This window comes from Anomaloglossus baeobatrachus, chromosome 3, assembly GCF_048569485.1.
Source record: "Anomaloglossus baeobatrachus isolate aAnoBae1 chromosome 3, aAnoBae1.hap1, whole genome shotgun sequence".
Taxonomy (NCBI): Eukaryota; Metazoa; Chordata; class Amphibia; order Anura; family Aromobatidae; genus Anomaloglossus; species Anomaloglossus baeobatrachus.
This window is the reverse complement of record NC_134355.1, coordinates 464631659-464652013: the sequence shown is the minus strand read 5'-3', so window position 1 is coordinate 464652013 and position 20355 is coordinate 464631659. Positions and strand designations below refer to the sequence as shown.

Here is a 20355-nt window from a genome sequence, read left to right as displayed (position 1 = left end):
GTTGCCATCTTACTTTATGCCTGCAAAAAAGGGGAATCTAGGGACTTCAATAGAAGGAAGATTACTTTATTAGGGCTGCAAAGTTGTGAAACATGCTCCTCTGTGACCCAATCTAACATTATTATTATTTAGTTTTTTTAAGTGGGGGAGGCAATTAGAAATTGTACTATGGGGCCCCATGATTTCTATCTACACCCTTGGGAATATAAGAGTAAGGTCAGGGACCTTACATGAAACCCCCACTAGAAAGAAGAAAAAGAAACCCTGGAAAGGTGCTTTCAGAAGTGTATTACCTTGCAATATACACTAATATTAGCACGTTTTACCACACAATTGGTGGTCTTATATTTATTTCTATGTAGCTACACAGTGGGCCCCGAGAATGATTTTCTCTGATGGGCCCAGGGTACTCCAGTCCAATGCTGAGTGGTCGTGACCTTCTCACTTCTAGGCAGGTGCAATTTGTTGATGCCTCAGTGCTGGAGCGTGAGGCGGATTTCAGTGGTATGGTTTTCCTTTGAAATTAATGCAATCAAAAGGTTGTTGAGCTTCATTTTAAACAGAACACATGCCATTTTAACTTTTGTTTTACATATTTATTTTATTTTATAAAGTGTTTTTCACAATATAGGAGAACACAATTGTTTTATCACACAGTAAGAGATCATGTCTACTTTGGAGGTTGTGTTGGTTCTTGTGTTCCTTCTACACTGGGTACATTTTCAGTAATTGGAATATTTTTGGCTGGACCAGGGCACTGATCTGAGGTTGAGGCCTTCTCAGGGAAAGGACGAATAAATGATTTTGATGGCTTTCCTTCCCATTTTCTGTCTGGTTTTGGTCCTTTACCCTTCTTTTCTTGTTCTACAGTAGAAGCTGTAGTTGGTGGTTCATTTCCAGAAAGATATGTAATAGTGCCCACTGTTTTGGGTGGACTGAATGGAGGACCATGAGGCCTTTGTGTTTGGTTATGATGATGTTCATAATCGTGTAGATGTTCATGGTCATGCTCATGACTTTCACTGTCATGGTTATGATCATGCTTGTGGTCATGCTTATGTCCATGTTTTTTACCATGCTTAGCATGCCCATGCCCTTTTCTGTGGCTAGGCCTTTTCCTTCTTCCACTGTCACTGTGCTTTCCATGATGTTTTTTGTCATTACTTGCTTGATCAGTGTTATGGCCTTCATTATGTTTCTGTTCTTCCACAACAGCCGCCTACAAATAAAGACATTATTATCTTTAAGTAAAATGACTATTCTAAAATAAATGTTAGGCGTAATATACATTTTTGACAGAAAACTGTACTGAATTAAGTTAGTACTGAAATGCAATGGATTTTAAGTAGTAAAATTGAATTGTGAACTTGTTTGGTTTTATAGCCACTGTAATGAACAATTTACAGGCACCTAGGCCCCAATTCAATAAGACCAGCAATAAGATGGAATAAGTGGAGCCTGATTCATTATGAGTCGCACATCACTTAATGATGCACTTTACAAGTGATATGAACCTCTGTGTGCCTCACTCTTAAGGGTGCTTTACACGCTGCGACATCGCTAACGATATATCGTCATGGTCACGTCGTTAGTGACGCACATCCGGCGCCGTTAGCGACATTGCAGCATGTGACACCAATGAGCGATGATCAACGAGCGCAAAAACGTGAAAAATCATTGCTCATTGACACGTCGTTCATTTCCTTAATATCATTGCTGCTGCAGGTACGATGTTGTTCGTCGTTCCTGCGGCAGCACACATAGCTGTGTGTGACACCGCAGGAACGATGAACATCTCCTTACCTGCATCCACCGGCAATGAGGAAGGAAGGAGGTGGGCGGCATGTTTAGGCCGCTCATCTCCGTCCCTCCGCTTCTATTGGACGGCTGCCGTGTGACGTCGCTGTGACGCTGCACGAACCGCCCCCTTAGAAAGGAGGCGGTTCGCCGGAAAGAGCGACGTTGCAGGGAAGGTAAGTCCGTGTGACGGGTGTTAGCGATGTTGTGCGCCACGGGCAGCGATTTGCCCGTATTGCACAACCGACGGGGGCGGGTACTCTCGCTAGCAATATCGGTACCGATATCGCAGCGTGTAAAGTACCCTTTACTCAGTGGGGTAATAAATTAGACATCTGGACATTGCCACACCCCATTGCTGGCTCAGCATTGCACATTTTGGTAGAGGGACTGGTATGAAAACATCATGTTGTGCAGAAAACTGGAGTAACCATTTTAATGTCTCCGCACTTGATGTTTTTAGAGTATATTTTTTTTCTAGAAGACCCACATTTCAATATATTTCTAAGTAGGATAGCACACAGAGAGGGATACTAATAATACTGATAATAATAACTAAAGTAGCATAAAATACCATCACAATCTGCCAGCATAATAATCTGTGTTGTTTACAATATTTTTAATTACTAGAGGAAACAAAACTCTACTTTTCTATGGACAGTATGCCCTGACAATGTAAGAATTGTATTCTGAATAATACACAGTCATGATATTATTTATATCACAATATTGCTAACATCATACCTCTGGTTCAAATATATCGCATTTGATATTCTTCACATCCTTTTGGGTTGGGTTGCTCCAATGTGCTACAGCCATACCCTTACAGTAGCCAGTATGCTGAAAATGGAAATACAATAAATAAATTAATTTTAGAATCTAATTTAAAATACTTTGTCTCAGTGCCAATAATGCGCAATTAAAGCATTTTATGGAACTAATTGAAATCAAAAGATGCAGTTAGCGACTTTTGTTCCCCTGTGGTCTTTCAGATTTGCCAAACATTTAAATAAGGCACACATTTCCTAATATAGCAAATAAAAAAGTGTTTTCTGAAGTAAATAACTGCTGGACAACCAATACCTTATGACATATTACAAATGACTATCTTTCATTCACCTGTGAAAAATAAAGAACTTTATTATGTATGGGATAAACAAGTCCATTATTTTTCACTGATACACATTTGGATTGAGCAGTGCGGCTGTGAAACCTATGCAACGGATGCAGCGAAAACACCGCATCCTTTGCATAAGTTTTTTACATGCGGCCCGTCCGGTTTTTGCCTCTTGCGGCAGGCTACTGAGCTTGCGCAGTGGCAAAAACCGCATGCGGCGGCCGGATGCGTTTTTTGCCGCATCGCGCCACATCCGGCGTCCATAGGTATGCATAGGAAAATGCGCCGCATTGGCCGGATGCGGCGCGATGCGGTTTTTTTTGCCGCACCAAAAACCGTGCCAGGCAACGTTCCATCCAGCCGCCGCATTGGCTTAATTTGCTGCATGCGGCAAAAACCGGACCGAACGCAAGCCCATGCGGCACAATGCGGCACTAATGTTAGTCTATGCAAAAAAAACGCAACCGGCAGCAAAAAAAAACGGTTCCGTTTTTTCTGCAAAGTGCCGGATTGTGCCGCACAGGAAAAAATGGAGGTGTGAAAGCAGCCTTAGGGATAACATTATTTCTGGTCATTGAATGACTTCCAATTTACGACTCTTCCCTTCTCAAGTCTCTATCTCTAATTTTCAGATGCCTCTAATCTTAAGGCTGTATATTTGCTGCTATGATGTATCCCATAAAAAGTACACAGAGAAAGGGATTCTTTATCTGTAGCATGCATATATAAGGCAGTGGTAACTCGAAGGACATTACTCAGCAGTACCGAGCTGCGTTGCTGTGAATCCAGCACTGAAGTGAAATGAATTTAATAGAAACTGGAGTGTAGACTGCCTGTGTCTGTCTGATCTCACTGTGCCCAGTGACCCTTAAGGCCCCGTTACACGCAACGACATCGCTAACGAGATGTCGTTGGGGGTCACGGAATTCGTAACGCACATCCGTCGTCGTTAGCGACGTCGTTGCATGTGACACCTACAAAAGACTGCTAACGATCAAAAATACTCACCTTATCGTTGATCATTGACACGTCGTTCTAATCCCAAATATTGTTGACGATGCTGGATGCAGGTTGTTCGTCGGTCCTGAGGCAGCACACATCGCTATGTGTGACACCCCAGGAACGACGAACAATACCTTACCTGCTTCCTCTGGCAATGAGGTGGGCGTCACTTTCTTTCGGCTGCTCTCCGACCCTCCACTTCTATTGGACAGCTGCCATGTGACGTCACTGTGACGCCGCACGAACTGCCCCCTTAGAAAGGAGGCGGTTTGCCGGCCACAGCGACATTGCTAGGCAGGTAAGTCCATGTGACGGGGACTAACGATATTGTGTGCCACGGGTAGCGATTTGCCCGTGACGCACAAATGACGGGTGCGGGTGCTTTCATGCATGTAAAGCCCCCTTTAGTCCTCCTCCTTCTTTCCCTTTCATTGGCTTCAATATGTTGTGTAACCTGACACCTCACTTTCCTAGCTGTCTGTCTTGCCTTGACAAAGATGCTCTAAAAAGGCTGTTATCAGTGTGGATGGTGAGCTCAGGAGGAGAGAGAAAAATGGACTCTGAGGGAATCTGTAACACCCCAACCTAATATGGTCTCTCTATATAAATAAAGGACTGGCCATGTAAAGCAACTACTGAACTTGTCTTTGAAAAGCCACATACACATGTAAATAGTTTGGAGAGTGAAATCCTGCTGACAAAATCCCTTTTTGAGAAAGAAGCAGATTTCCATGATCAGGTATATTACAAAGTTTCTTATATTCTTTTATTCAATTGATTAATGCCAAGATTGTTGACATGACTATCTAAAGTAGAAGTGAATGGTCTGGCAGCGAAAACTATGCAGAAACCTGAAAGTAATAACCATTACTTATTTTATGTACTTACAGCAAATTCACAGTCCAGGGGGTCACACAGGGAGACATCTTCAGCTGACTTGTTACAGATAGACTCATGAATTGTAAATTCCACATGGAACGCTGTTCCTGCAACCACCTAAGGACATGAGTATATATGTTAGTTAGGGCTGGGCGACACCACTGAATTGTAACGGTCTGTAGAACAATTTTGTATAGAGTAGTCCAAAATGACACTATTGAAACAAATAAATCATTTGAAAACCTCATCATCTTAATGCATTCAGATTGGTGGCTTTATTGAACTCCTCCATTATATGACTGTGCGGTGAGGAGGGGAATACAGAAATTCCGTTCTACTGATTGATGGAGGTTGCAATTTTTGGACTGAAGCCATCATACTTTTTTTAGCTTTCCTGTCACAGCAGATTAATTGTTCTTTGTGGTAAAAGCTCTTAATCTGAATTCACAGTCAGCTGAACAAGCCACTCTACCTGAAGTATATGGCCAGCTTTAGTATCTTGTCTTTGGCTCTGGTCACCTAATACTTATACTTTTTAGCCTATGTTATCTACTTTTAGGGCCAACAGGGGCAGAGCAAACTGGGAAATTGCTCAGGACCCTCACCCCATTGAGGGCCCACAGCATATGCAGCAGAAGCTACTCTGATAATAGCAGTGTAGTTGCCAATATGGAGACTACTTCATGGACCTGTGGTGACATCACGATTATGTCCCTAGTCATGTGAGTGTGATGGCACCACAAGTCCTGGATCTGCGAGAGTCAGAAGAGCTGAGGAGGAGCTATATTGGTGGTACGTCCTCTATTTTGTGTGTGTTTCTGTCTGTCTTTGTATCTATCTGTGTGTGAATGTATGGGATTCCTGTGGTTGATATTAGGACATAAAAATGTATGGCCGCCTGGTGGTATATATTAGTGGGGACATCAGAATGTATGGATTCCTGGTAGGCATATACAGTGTATCCACCCATACCCTGTCCACCGCCATTAACTTGAGAACGGCAGCAGCTATAGGCATAGAAGTGGTGCCTAGGTATAGTAAAGTAGCCATGCGCTACGCAATGAAACCACCTATAGCGCCACCTGGTGGAAAAAAACGGAGTTAGAATTTTTACCTCGAATACGGAACGAGATAGAGAAACAAAGTGATTTACAAAGTTGCAGGACATCATCAATTCAATACGAATCGACACCTTGCATACAGACATGCTATGATATGAAACCCAACACCTCCCCAAAACATTAAATGCTGGTCATATGGCGCTCATTTAACTTTGATGTTTAAAGTGGCCACCGTCAGCTGCAATGCACACCTGTACTCTACTCTGGACAGCATACTGTATCTTGCTGCATGTTGTGCAATATGGTAGGTGATACGTTTGCACAAGCATCTGTGATACGTCGACTTAGGTCCTGCAATGTTGGTGGAGGGGTCGCATACACCTGCTGTTTGATGTGTGACCTCACAGAAAAAAGTCCAATGGGGTCAGGTCAGGTGAGCGTGGAGGCCACTCTACGCAGCCACCATACCCAATGACTTGTAGGAAAGTCTTCATGAGGTATAGCTTCACGTCCACAGCCTTGTGAGTTTTACACATTCTAATCATAGCATTTCTGTATGCAAGGTGTCGATTCGTATTGAATTGATGATGCCCTACAACTTTGTAATTCACTTTTTTTCTCTATCTTGTTCCCTTTTTTAAATAAAAATGCTAAATCTGTTGTTTTCCACCAGGTGGCGCTATAGGTGGTTTAATTGTGTAGCGCATGGCTACTTTACTATACCTAGACACCACTTCTATGCCTATAGCTGCCGCCATTCTCAAGTTAATGGCGGTGGACAGGATATGGGTGGACACACTGTATGTGACTGTATGAAGGTGCTTTGTGTATACATATATGTGCTCAGCATATACATGCCTGTGTGCTATGTGTGTACATATATGTGTAGATAATATGCAGTTTTTGTATCACATATTGTGTATGTATCATCCATTTATAAATACCAGATTCATAGATAAGAGTTCATATGTGTAAACATGTCAGCAATCGCCCAACGAATGAGCAAAATGCTGCTCATTCATCGGGTGATAGGAATTGTTGATGGTGGAACCAAAATCATCTCATTGCCCAGTGTAAACTGCACATGTGATGCTGATAACATGATACTATATGGGGACAGGTTGATCTACTAGTGATCATTCTGTGCCAATCATACTCTGACAACCTATCTAAAGAGGCCGGGAAACAAGTGCCGAACGACTTCAATATTGTCAATTGCGCTCGTTTAACAGTCTGAACTCAGTGCGAGTAAATGCCACCTACATAATTCCGTGTGATGGGGCAATATGTTAACATTTAGGACCCTACTTAAAACCAGCCCTGGTTCCAGCAACAGTCATAAATATCGAAAAACATTTAATCAGACTATTTTGTTAGAGCCAAGGTTCAAACTTAGAACCCACAGTATGGAAGATAGAAGCACTAACTGATCCATCGGCTACAATATTAACTATGAAAAACTTCTCTGCCATTCTCGAAAGTACTTTACAGGCATAATGTACTAATATAGACAAATATTAATATATATTCTAGTAAATTATACGTTGAAAGAAATCCTTAAACTTAAAAGTCAAAGATTATTTCTCCATAAAGGTACTACTAAATTTACAGCACTTGGTCATTATTAGGTTACATATGCAAATTGTCTCTTCAGGGAAGAAGAGGATTCAAACTCTACTGCCGTCTATTAGAAGTACCAATCCTCAAAGTCAATATCGACCCTTTAATGAGTCATGCCATATGACTTAATATAAAAGCCAAACCAGAATCTGAATCTGCAGACTCATGTTTCAGGGTGTTTCCCTCCTCAGTGCAAAGCATGAGATGTGATTTAGCTGTATGCGCATGAGAGGCTTCTGACTGAGTCTAGGGGGTAATATTTTTTTTTTCTTCAATAAATTATGAATAATTTGCTGCTTTTATTCTATCTGTACCTGTCGAGCTCCTTTTGTGATGTTTCCAAGAAGAAAGTATTTGTTGTATTCACTCTCCTTGTTAAACTTCTCCAGACTCTTCTCTACAACCTCTTGAATACTACTGTCATTCAGTGGTGTCGAAACATGGCAACCACGGCATCCAAGCTCCTGTCGAGCGGCTGAAATATGGAACAAATAAAATGCCATACAATTATTTTCCTGATTTCAATTGGTTATTGGCTTTAGGGCTAATTGACTAAAGCTACACATCTGAGTGAGCATCTTTGTACGGGAATCATGAGAAATAGATTTCATGTGGGAGCTATTTCATATGCACGGACAACTTTAAAAGGAGCCTGCAGCTATAGTGCTAATCTGCAACTCAATTCCAATTTAACCCCTTCACCACTTGGCAATTTTCAGTTTCTCGTTTTCGTTTTCTCCTCCCCTTCTTCCAAAAGCCATAACTTTTTTATTTTTCCATCAATATAGCCATGTGAGGGCTTGTTTGTGGTGTGTTCTACTTTTGAATGACACCATTAATTCACTTCATTTTATCATCATTTTCTGAGACCCGTAGCATTCTCATTTTTCAGCATCTGGGGCTCAGTGATGGTTTATATTTTGCTTCTTGAGCTGATATTTTTTAATTATACAATTTTTGGGTAGATACAATGTTTTGATCACCTGTTTTTGCATTTTAATGCAATCTTGCGGATAGCAAGAAAACACAATTCTGGCGTTTTTCTCGGTACGCTGTGTATTGATCAGATAATTTCGTTTTATATCTTGATAGATCAAGCATTTCTGAGCTTGGCGATACCAAATAAGTGTATTTTTTAATGTTTGTATTATTTACAATGTGGCAAAAGGATGGTGATTTGAACTTTTAGGGTTTTTAAATTTTTTCTACATTTTTAAAAACTTTTTTTATTGATTTTCTACCTGCACAGTCCAATCAATTCTGCTGTACAGAGCGGTGCTTCAGCATCGCTCTGATTAGCAGAAATGCTTAAGATCTGTGAATGCTGGCATTCAATGGAAGTGAGTCATGACAGCGACAGGGATCATCAGCTGACCCCACGCTTTCATGACAACCCATTGGCGCCCTGTGGTGTGGAAAAGTGCAATTGCTACCGGAGCATATTAGATCACGCCGTCAGAGTTGCGCCTATTAGCTACACATGTTTGCAGCGCCATTAGCCCACATCAAAAGGAGGGAGGCGACGTAGGACGTATGTATACGTATATATATATATATATATATATATATATATCTATATATATATGTATATATACGTCCTAGGTCATAAAGGGATTAAACATGTCTCTGTCTAATTCGAATTTAATTTTGAGGAGGGAAATAGCAATTAAATTAAAATAATGTGGTTGCATAAATATGAACACCCTACGATAATTTGGGATATGGCTGTGTGTCAGAAATAGCGAATCATTAGCCAATCACTTTTAAACTCATGTTATATAGTAGTTAGTACACAGCTGCCATCATTTAAAGTGATCCTGATTAACCCCATATAAAGTTTAGCTGTTAATGTATGATTTTATTAACATTTTGTTAATTGAATATTTACTGCAAATGTTATAGTCTGTGAACAGCTTTCAACACAGCAAAGCAAACCAATTTATTTCTGGGTAGTTAAAGTAGTTCACAATAATGACTTCTCCCTGATTTGCTGCCTCATCTATTTGTTTTATGAGAATATTTTCTGACGCTTCCGTTATATTTGGACACTTATAACATACTGTACCTCTATCAGTATCTTATTATTCTTTCTTCTTGTAGCCCTGTAAATTAACAGCCCAGTCATAGCTCTCATCCAGCCAGGTCTCCGTTATTCCCACCATATAATAATTTCTTTCCAACAATATTAATTCTAATTCCTTAGTCTTGTTGGTGAGGCTTCTTGCATTAATGTACATGAACTTCAAGTATTTCTCTGTACCTCAATTCTTGCTTAGTGTATTGACTGTCTAAGCCCCTTCCCCTATATCACCCCCAAATTCATTACTTATGCCCAGGTCACTATCTGCACTATCTTCCTCTCCTGTACAGTAATTGGCCTCATCCCCAGTCCCTAGTATAAGTAATCTTCCAACCTTCTAGCAATTTTCCCCCCAGCACAGCTGCACCCTCCCCATTGAGGTGCAGCCCATCTCTAACGTAGAGCCTGTGGCCAACTGAGAAGACAACCCAGTTCTCCAGAAACCCAAATCCTCCTCCTATACCAATTCCTAAGCCCTTTATTTATCTCCCTACACTCCCACTGCCTCTCTGGCGGGCATGTGCTTAAGGCAGAATTTCAGAAAATACCACCTTTGATACTTGCTTTAAGCTTACAGCCAAATTCATTGAAATCATCTTTAAGGACTTTACGCCTACTTCTAACTTTGTCATTTGTGCCAATGTTCCTCACGAGCCCCTCCCAGTAATATATATAGTCAACCCAGAGTCCAAGACTGAGGTGAAGGGGTACGGGACGAAGTCCCTCTGTAATGTGCACATTACGGTTGGACGTCGTCTAGTACCCCTTCACATCAGTCTTGGACTCTATGAGGTGCTCCTCTGTACCTTATCCACCTATACCAAACTGACCTGCATCTTAGAGACCTTGAAAAAGGCCATAAGGGTGAAACATTGGTCTCCTCCCTTTGTTTTTTTAATGCAGTTTTTTTGTTTAAAACTTTCAACACGGAAATTTAAATAAAAGAATTTTTGTTTGTAAATATTGAACTATTCCAGCAATTATTTCCCGTGGTGTGAAGGGTTTAATTAATTATATAGTAGGACATATTTTGAATCACAAAACCTTCTACCAGTTTTATAGCCCCTTCCCTTGAAGAACCATATTATTTATTTTTTTGCTATTTTACTCAAAAGTTGTACCTGGACTTAATGTGCAATCATAGTGGTAGAGGTGAGCAATCCTTCTTGGCTTATTCAACTGAAATATCACTTTGCACTGTCCGAAGGCCTGTAACGATAATGGAGATTTAGGAATTATTAGAGAGAACAAACAAAAAGGAAGATTGCCACAGCCACACAGTATTTATACCAACAGATGTAATGTATAACGCCATGGAATGGATAGTTGAATAAAGAGGTAGCTACATGTGTAAGATTTAATGAGGTTCATGGCAATATATAATTGCTTTAATAAGGGAGATTTTTTTTACCAAATTACTGTATATCACCTAAGGAGAGCCATCAAGTATTATGCATGGATTCTATTTGAAAACCTAGGACCTGTGTATAATACTCACTGGGCTTGGTGTATTCCTAAGGGACTGTGCTGCGTAACCTGCTGTTGTGTCTTCCTACATATAATGGTACAGTATCCCTGGAGCTAGACTGTAGTCATATAATAACAAAATCATATATGGTCATGACCAAAAGTGTTGGCACCCTTGAAATTGTTCCAGAAAATTCAGTATTTCTCCCTGGAAATGATTGCAAATACAGATTTTTATTTCCTTTGTGAATATTGGAACAAGACAAAAAACTGAGAAAAAGGCAAACTGGATATAATTTCATGCAAAAACCTGACAGACAATTGACTTTGTTTCAAGCATGGTAATCATCTAAACTCAGGTGTGGCAAGTAACAAGGGTGAGCAATGTGAAAATTATACCTGAAACCAGATAAAAAGGAGAGTAGTTGACGCAATCTTTGCATTGTGTGTCTGTGTGCCCCACTAGGCATGGAGAACAGAAAAATGAGAAGAGAACTGTGTGAGGACTTGAAAACCAAAACTGTTGAAATATATCAATATCAATATCAAGGTTACAAGTGCATCTCCAGAGATTTTGATGTTCCTTTGTCCATGGTGCACAACAAAATCAAGAAGTTTGCAATTCAAGACGTTGTAGCTAATCTCACTGGACGTGACCCACAGAGAAAAATTGATGAAAGGTTGCAACACAGGATGGTCTGGATAGTAGAATCAGCTGCAATCAAGTTTTAAAGAAATCCAAGCTGTGCCTTTAGACTCAGGGTGCATCAGTGTCAGCGCAAACTATCCGTCAACATGTGAATGAAATGTTATGGCACGAAACTCAGGAGAACCCACTGCTGACCCAGAGACATTAAAAAGCTAGACTGCAGTTTGTCAAAATGTATATTCTGTTATGGTTATAGGAAGTGACTGCTTGCAGTTATTTATTCTGAAAGGTATGCAACCAAATACAGTGCCTTGCGAAAGTATTCGGCCCCCTTGAATTTTTTAACATTTTCCCACATTTCAGGCTTCAAACATAAAGATAAACATTTTAATGTTATGGTGAAGAATCAACAACAAGTGGGACACAATTGTGAAGTTGAACAAAATGTATTGCTTATTTTAAACTTTTATAAAAAATAATAAACTGAAAAGAGGGGCGTGCAATATTATTCAACCCCTTTAAGTTAATACTGCGTATCGCCACCTTTTGCTGTGATTACAGCTGCAAGTCGCTTGGGGTATGTGTCTATCAGTTTTGCACATTGAGAGACTGAAATTCTTGCCCATTCTTCCTTTGCAAAAAGCTCGAGCTGAGTGAGGTTGGATGGAGAGCGTTTGTGAACAGTAGTTTTCAGCTCTTCCCACAGATTCTCGATTGTATTCAGGTCTGGACTTTGACTTGGCCATTCTACCACCTGAATACGTTTATTTGTGAACCATTCCATTGTTGATTTGGCTTTATGTTTGGGATCATTGTCTTGTTGGAAGACAAATCTCCGTCCCAGTCTCAGGTCTTCTGCAGACTCCAACAGGTTTTCTTCTAGAATGGTCCTGTATTTAGCTCCATCCATCTTCCCATCAATTTTAACCATCTTCCCTGTCCCTGCTGAAGAAAAGCAGGGCCAAACCATGATGCTGCCACCACCATGTTTGACAGTGGGGATGGTGTGTTCAGGGTGATGAGCTGTGTTGCTGTTACGCCAAACATATCATTTGGCATTGTGCCCAAAAAGTTCGATTTAGGTTTCATCTGACCAGAGCACCTTCTTCCACATGTTTGGTGTCTCCCAGGTGGCTTGTGGCAAACTTTAAACAACCCTTTTTACGTATATCTTTGAGAAATGGCTTTCTTCTTGCCACTATTCCATAAAGGCCAGATTTGTGCAGTGTATGACTGATTGTTGTCCTATGGACAGACTGTCCCACTTCAGTTGTAGATCTCTGCAGTTCATCCAGAGTGATCATGGGCCTCTTGGCTGCATCTCTGATCAGTTTTCTCCTTGTTTGAGATGAAAGTTTGGATGGACGGCCGGGTCTTGGTAGATTTGCAGTGGTATGGTACTCCTACCATTTCAATATGATCGCTTGCACAGTGCTCCTTGGGATGTTTAAAGTTTTGGAAATCTTTTTGTAACCAAATCCGGCTTTAAACTTCTCCACAACAGTATCACGGACCTGCCTGTTGTGTTTGTTGGTCTTCATGATGCTTTCTGTGCTTTAAACAAAACACTGAGACAGGTGCATTTTTACGGAGACTTCATTACACGTGGGTTGCTTATATTTATCATCATCAGTTATTTAGGACAACATTGGATCATCCAGAGATCCTCAATGAACTTCTGGAGTGAGTTTGCTGCACTGAAAGTAAAGGGGCCGAATAATATTGCATGCCCCAATTTTCAGTTGATTATTTTTTACAAAAGCATAAAAGAAGCAATAAATTTCGTTCAACTTCACAATTGTGTCCCACTTATTGATTCTTCACCATAACATTTACATTTTTTATCTTTATGTTTGAAGCCTGAAATGTAGAAAAAGGTTGAAAAATTCAAGGGCGCCGAATACTTTCGCAAGGCTCTGTATTAAGTTAAGAATTGCAATAATTTTGTCCTGACAATTTTGGGGTTTTGTGTGAAGTTATGTATAATTTGCCTTTTATTCTTTTTTTTTGTATTGTTCTAATACACACAAAGGAAATAAAGATATGTATAACAAAAATGTGTAATTATAATAATTTTCTGGGAGAAATACTTCATTTTCTGCAACAATTTCAAGGATGACAACACTTTTGGCCATGACTGAAGAGATAATTATCATTGAAAATACATATTATTAGGGGACATGAGATTTTGTAAATCATAATTTTAATTTATTATTATTATCAGTGAAGCTGTGTTCTGCTCATTTCTATAGAACAAACTTGCTTATTTCTGCAACATGAGTTGACAATGCACATTGGGTCATGTTTTTAAATACAGACTAATTCTTTCACAAAGTAACCTTTACAATAGACAGTCTAAAATTTGCCAAATCTATCAAAGTGGTTCATGCAGTTTGCTTTAAGACTGTGTAGGCTACATTTAGACCACTTATTAGTTGGCTTACTTTGTGCCAGAAATGTACACCACATCTTTAACATACTGTTATATCCGAAAAGCCAAGGTCCTTTTCCAATAAGTCCCGTCCATTTTCAGTGAGGTCTTACTTATTTGAACATAAAGAGTGGCAAAATGTCAACATGTCATAAATATTGTGCTTGTCATGAATGTCATTTTTGGCACCTAGAGCAGAATTTTATTTAGATGAATAAATATGCCACAATGTGTGGGAGAAGTAGTAGTGAACTCTGACTTTTGCCTGGAGTGGGAAGGATCTCGCTCTACTTGAAGATAAGCACAGACAGAAGTGTTTATCAGTGATCAATCTCTCTTTTTCTAATTAAATGGGATGTCATGGTTTGGCACGAAAGTCCACAGTGACTATATGAATGAGGCTGGAAGTATGCATATCGCACTTGTGGTGACAAGACCACCTGGTTTTCTGCCAGGAGGGCCAAATATGGTGCTGAGATATCTGCACCAGATTTCAGCACCAAATTTGCACCTCCTGGCAAAAACTCTCATGTAGTTTGATGAGGTAGTGATGGGATTTTTGTTACCAGGAGGTGAATATTGGGTGCAGGAATATGTTGTAAAAATTTCAGAACCAAATCTGCATCTCTTGGCAAAAAAGCAGCGTTTTTCTGCCAGGAGATGCAGATCTCTGATGTTAGTTTAATGAGTTCACCTGCGGACAGGTTACCTGTCATCACAGGTGGAGGGCCATGAAAACCTCCAGCTGTGACTGCAAATAACCTGAGTGATGTCAACGCTCATCTCGGGGCTGAGTCTCTGCCTGAAACCCCTAGTGGGCAATCATTATTCCATGTCCACATGCTGTGCTTTGATATGTAGCAGAGCTGGAATCATCGTGGGACCTCGTGTGGATTACGTTGGACCTGGGTGCTTTTGGGGTTAATAAATTAATGAAAGAGGGTATTTTTTGTATGTTATTTCAAATAAAGGGTTTTTTCGATGTTTTTGTTTATTTCTTTTCACTTACAGATTAGTAATGGGGGTCTAATAGACACATCCAATTACAAATCTATGGCTTAGTGGCAGCTGTCGGCTGTTATTAACCCCTGATTACCCTGATTGCCACTGCACCAGGGCAATCAGGAAGAGCCGGGTAAAGTTCAGGGATTGTCACATCTAATGGGTGCAACAATTGTGGGAGACTGCAGGCTGGTATAAGTATGGGTCTCCACTGCCTGAGAATACCAGCCCCCAGCTGTCGGGCTTTATATTGGCTGTGTATCAAAAGTGGGTGGGACCGCATGCCATTTATTAAAAATTATTAATTTAAATAATTAAAAAAAAAGCCGCATGCCGTTCCTGTTATTTTGATACACAGCCAAGATAAGCACGTGGCTGGGGGGATGCAGCCTTGTAGCCATATGCTTTATCTCTGCTGAGTATTATCATACAGGGGGACCCTAAGCCAATTTATTTATTTATTCTTATACCACGATAGGGACCCGCAGACAGCGCCTATCATTGGAAGCAGTCAGATGCTGTCATACAAGCTGGGGGCGCATCTGACTGCAACCAATAACAGACGCCAGGACTGCTAGTATGTGGGGGAATCAGAGCATATGCATGAAAGTAAATTAGCGGCCACAGAAGAAGCATAAGCGGCGTGGAAACAGTTACAGCTGCACCGGAGACTCGGTAAGAATAGCGCACTTGCTTTAAAATTATTTTATTTTTTTACTTCCTGGGTTGCCAGACCCTGATCATTAGCCGAATTTGGATACTTGTGAAATTACACGGATCTGGACTTTTTTTCAGTCTGGGTACATCCATTTGTTGTTATTATCAAAATTCCCTATTCTGAGGTAAAATCTGTTATTGAATGAGGACTTTCCATTTACTGAGGTAGGAGATGGCAGCTATTACTACTGACATTCTATGTAGATAGAAGAGGGAGGAGTGGGTAGAGCTCTGCATAAAACTCCTCCCATTGCATCTAGCTCCTCACTCTGCCGCTAAGCTCCTCCCTCCTTTCGTCATCATAGAATCTCATCAGTACCAACTGCCATCTCCTATCTCAGTAATGTGAAACTGTTCACCGAATTTAGATTTTACCTCAGAATTGAGAACTTTGATAATGACTGATCAATTCTGAAATAAAAATGTACTATTGATTTATGAAAAAAAAAAAAAGAATCCTCATGGCCTTTCTGAAAGTCTGTCCTCTGACTATAGACTATTTACAGCAGTGTGAGTGCATGAATCCCATTTACAGTCTGTAGACTTCTCAAAATGTACGATTCTGTAACATTTTCCAAAGTAATTCTCTGATCTTTAGATTCTATTATCAAAAATAAAATTTGAATAAGAACCGAACCAGCGATTGTCCTGATGTACTTACTGCTTCATTTCGAGGCTTGGCCCCACAATCTTTCCACAGCCGTCGACTCAGTACATGACATTCGGTTTCTAAAACATCTAATGTCAGATAAAATACAGATCCATTCTCCTCCTGTAAATGAAAAACAATATTCTCATTTTAGTTTTACACTTCACCAACAACTGATTGGAAAAATACAAAATTTAACCAATTATGTACTTCATCATCTATCCAAACTAAGGCTATGTGCGCACGTTGCGTCGGAGTACCTGCAGTTTATTCTGCACGTTTTCCTTCCCTTGGTTTTTGACCAAATGGCTTTTGACCATTTTTTAGCTCTAAAAACGCATGTGTTTTTACCACGTTTTTAGTGCGTTTTTAGCGCTTTTTACCTGCGTTTTCACCTGCGTTTCTGCAGATGCGTTTTTTAGATCAAGACACTGAGAAATAGAGTTGAATTAGTCAAAAAGAATGAAAAAAGAGAAAAAAAGTATAAAATTTACTTTTAATAAAACTATATGGGAAATTATCAATTTTAATGAAAAAATAGTGGTTATGTACATTTTATCAGAAAAATAGGTGAAGTTTATAATTTTTTAACATTTAAATTTTCGGTTATTGTGTGTGTGTAAAGGAACATTAGAACCCATTAATTTTTGTCCAGAAAAGCATGCGTTTTTGGAGCCAAAAACGCAGTGGAAAAGCAGGTAAAAAGCATGAAAAATGCAGGAATTGTTATTTTGGTTGCGTTTTGCCATTTCTCATTGACTCCAATGTTAAGGAAACGCTGCAGAAATGGCAAAAACAACTGACATGCTGCTTCTTTTTCAGCATGGTTTTTGACCACAAATATGCAAATTAAACGCTACAGAAAAAAAAGCAAAGTGCAGACAGGATTTCTGCTTTTCCCATAGACTTTGCTGGCAATCAAAAACGCATGCGTTTTAGCGCAAAAACGTTGCTGCTAAAAACGCTGCAGAAACGCGGAAAAAAACGCAACGTGCGAACATAGCCTAACACTTTCATATATAGCAAGAGTCAAAGGCCTGGAACTGATATTAGGTCATACATGCATAGTAAATGATACATCAATATCTCTGAGAACCACTTCAGGAAGTCTTCCATATTTATATGGAAGTGACTCAGTGTGCCACCAGACATTCTGGGCACTTGGCATTATAAACACATGCAATGAGAGGGGTATAGCTTGTCATTTCTTTTAGCTGAAATAAGAAATGAATTCTAAGGGAAGTATTATCTTTTTTTTATTATTGTAAATTATATTCCAGTTTGGGCTAAATTAAAAACTTTGCTGAACCAGCCTCTGGCCCATCTACCTGGCCCATCAAGAGTCACTCTCATTTCATCAGTTCATAAAACCTTTGAAAAATCAGTCTTAAGCTATTTCTTAGCCCAGTCTTGATATTTTATCTTATGTTTCTTGTTCAAAGGTGGTCGTTTTTCAGCCTTCTTTACCTTGGCCATGTCCCTGAGTATGGCACACCCTGTGCTTTTTGATACTCCAGTAATGTTGCAAGTCTGAAATATGGCCAAACTGGTGGCAAATTGAATCTTGGCAGCTTCACACTTGATTTGCCTCAATTCATGGGCAGTTATTTTGCGCTTTTTTTGCCCAACATGCTTCTCACGACCCTGTTGGCTATTTGTCATGAAACACTTTATTGTTCGGTGATCACGCTTCAAAAGTTTGGCAATTTCAAGACTGCTGCATCCCTCTGCAAGACATCTCACAATTTCAGACTTTTCAGAGCCCGTCAAATCTCTCTTCTGATCCATTTTGCCAAAGGAAAGGAAGTTGCCTAATAATTAAGCACACCTTATATAGGATGTTGATGTCATTACACTACACCCCTCCTCATTACAGAGATGCACATCACCTGATTTACTTAATTGGTAGTTGGCTCTCAAGCCTATACAGCTTGGAGTAGGACAACATATATAAAAGTATCATGGGCTCAAAATACTCATTTGCCTAATAATTCTACACACGGTGTAGAAGAATATATTTATTTTTTCAATGTCTTGCTATAAAAAATATTAGAGAAGAGTACCAATATTAATAAGGATCTATAGAAGATCTCAGTTATTAAAAAGGGTTAATATATTTAAAACTTACAATAGCAAATTCTAACACAGCAAGTTTGATTCACAGATAAGACCTTGATGTTCTGAGAATTTAGTGTACATTTACATTTACCCTGGCTGATAATTCTGAAGGAACTTTGCTAGGAACACTAATTTCCTGATAATCGGCCAATGTAAACAGGCTGCCAATCATCAGACAAATAAACAAAACTGTCATTTGAAATTATTTTTAAGCTAGCTTAAAGGGAACCTATAAGGTCCCTTATACCCTTCAAACCAGCAGCATTTACATATCAAAATTCCCTTAATCATGATCCATGATTAAGATGTAGCGACTGATTTATCGTCGAAACGCGTTGTATAGCTCTATTTTTCTTGTTCTTTGTGCGATACATTGCTCTATTGTGGCTGAACAACATTTTTTAAAACATGAATAAGAGGTTTTTAGTTTACTATTCTGATCAGACTGTATGAAGCCATTACCACCTCATGGTGAACCTCTCAGTGGTCCCTGAGCTAACAAGTGCGGTGACATATGCTGGCCACCGCTTTAGAAACAAAGCGGCAGAAGCGGAGCAACATTGTGTACCACAGCAATCATGCACTAATCCAAATCTCCCATGGCTCCAGATCACACCACCCGAAAGGCACAGCATCACAACAACAATTGCCACCACACTCCACCACCACCTAGAGAAAAGAGCTGAAAAATCCCCTTCCACACGGCTGTGGTCTTCATTCAGTTTGATTAGGATGTTAAACTATGAACCACATGTTCATATTTGTATATTTTGCTTAGCCATAATATATCGATCTATGATTTTTGGATGTATGGCTAATCACATTAATAGCATTATACAAATTTAACTTTATTCAACTTCTTATACAGTTACAGAACTAATAGCTGATATGTTCGGCATTGACACAATCCTTACTGATTTGGAGAGAAACAGTTGCCTACACATTAGAAAGTACAGTATTAATATTGTAGATCAGATTTGTATCATACTTACATCAAACTGTTCTTGTACGTTGGAAATTCTTTTAAGTCCAAGCACAGACCCTTCTTTTCGGTTGGCATTTAGCTGACGTAAAGATAGGTCGGCAGCAGCTTCTGCAGCAGGGTTATTGCAAGCAATGGAGGTTAGCTCAGGCTCTTTATTACCGCGAGATCGTCCTGCAGAAGATAGGAAAATCTGGGTGGAAACTAAAAGTAATATAGTGACCTTCATCCTTCCTGGGAGAAGGAGCGAGATGAAGACGTGGTCAGTTCACGTATCACGATATTCAATATGGTCGCTGTACTCAGCAAATTAGTCATGTTCCCTGCTTACATATATACATGGTAACCATAATGATATATCACCTTTACCCCTTTCAACATGACAGCAAACAAGAGAGTCAATGATTAGGTAAATGTCTAACACTATACCGCAATGTCAGGAAGAAACAATAAGCAAATGATCAATGTTTTCATCATGTGTGACCTTGACACAATATACAAAGTTTACTTCCACTAACTATGACTTTCATAAAACTATTCACGTCATAAAATTGTTAAATTAGTGAATAATATAATTAAATAATGTACACTGGAGATTAAAATTAGAAAACAACAAACAATTTCCTAAATGTCAAGGTCATTGTGTAGTCTAGTGTGATTATTTAATAACATGAGTAAATTTGCAGTATTTTAAGCTTATTTTATCAATTGAATTTATTCCAAAGTACATACTTAAAATGTAAAGAGATAAATTGAAAAAAACACTGATCAAAGTTAGAGAATA

The 20355-nt window shown here is 39.5% G+C and overlaps 1 protein-coding gene across 1 annotated transcript; it reads right to left on the bottom strand.

The window, feature by feature from the left end:
* Window positions 1-623: 623 nt before the first annotated feature.
* Window positions 624-19800, bottom strand: LOC142295434 (fetuin-B-like). The gene is made up of 7 exons (XM_075338535.1): window positions 19582-19800; window positions 16484-16594; window positions 10678-10765; window positions 7791-7951; window positions 4805-4912; window positions 2542-2637; window positions 624-1219 (listed from the first exon to the last, which is right to left on the bottom strand). Exons 1-7 carry the CDS (start codon window positions 19798-19800, stop codon window positions 671-673), a joined length of 1332 nt encoding a protein of 443 aa, XP_075194650.1. The 3' UTR covers window positions 624-670.
* Window positions 19801-20355: the final 555 nt, after the last annotated feature.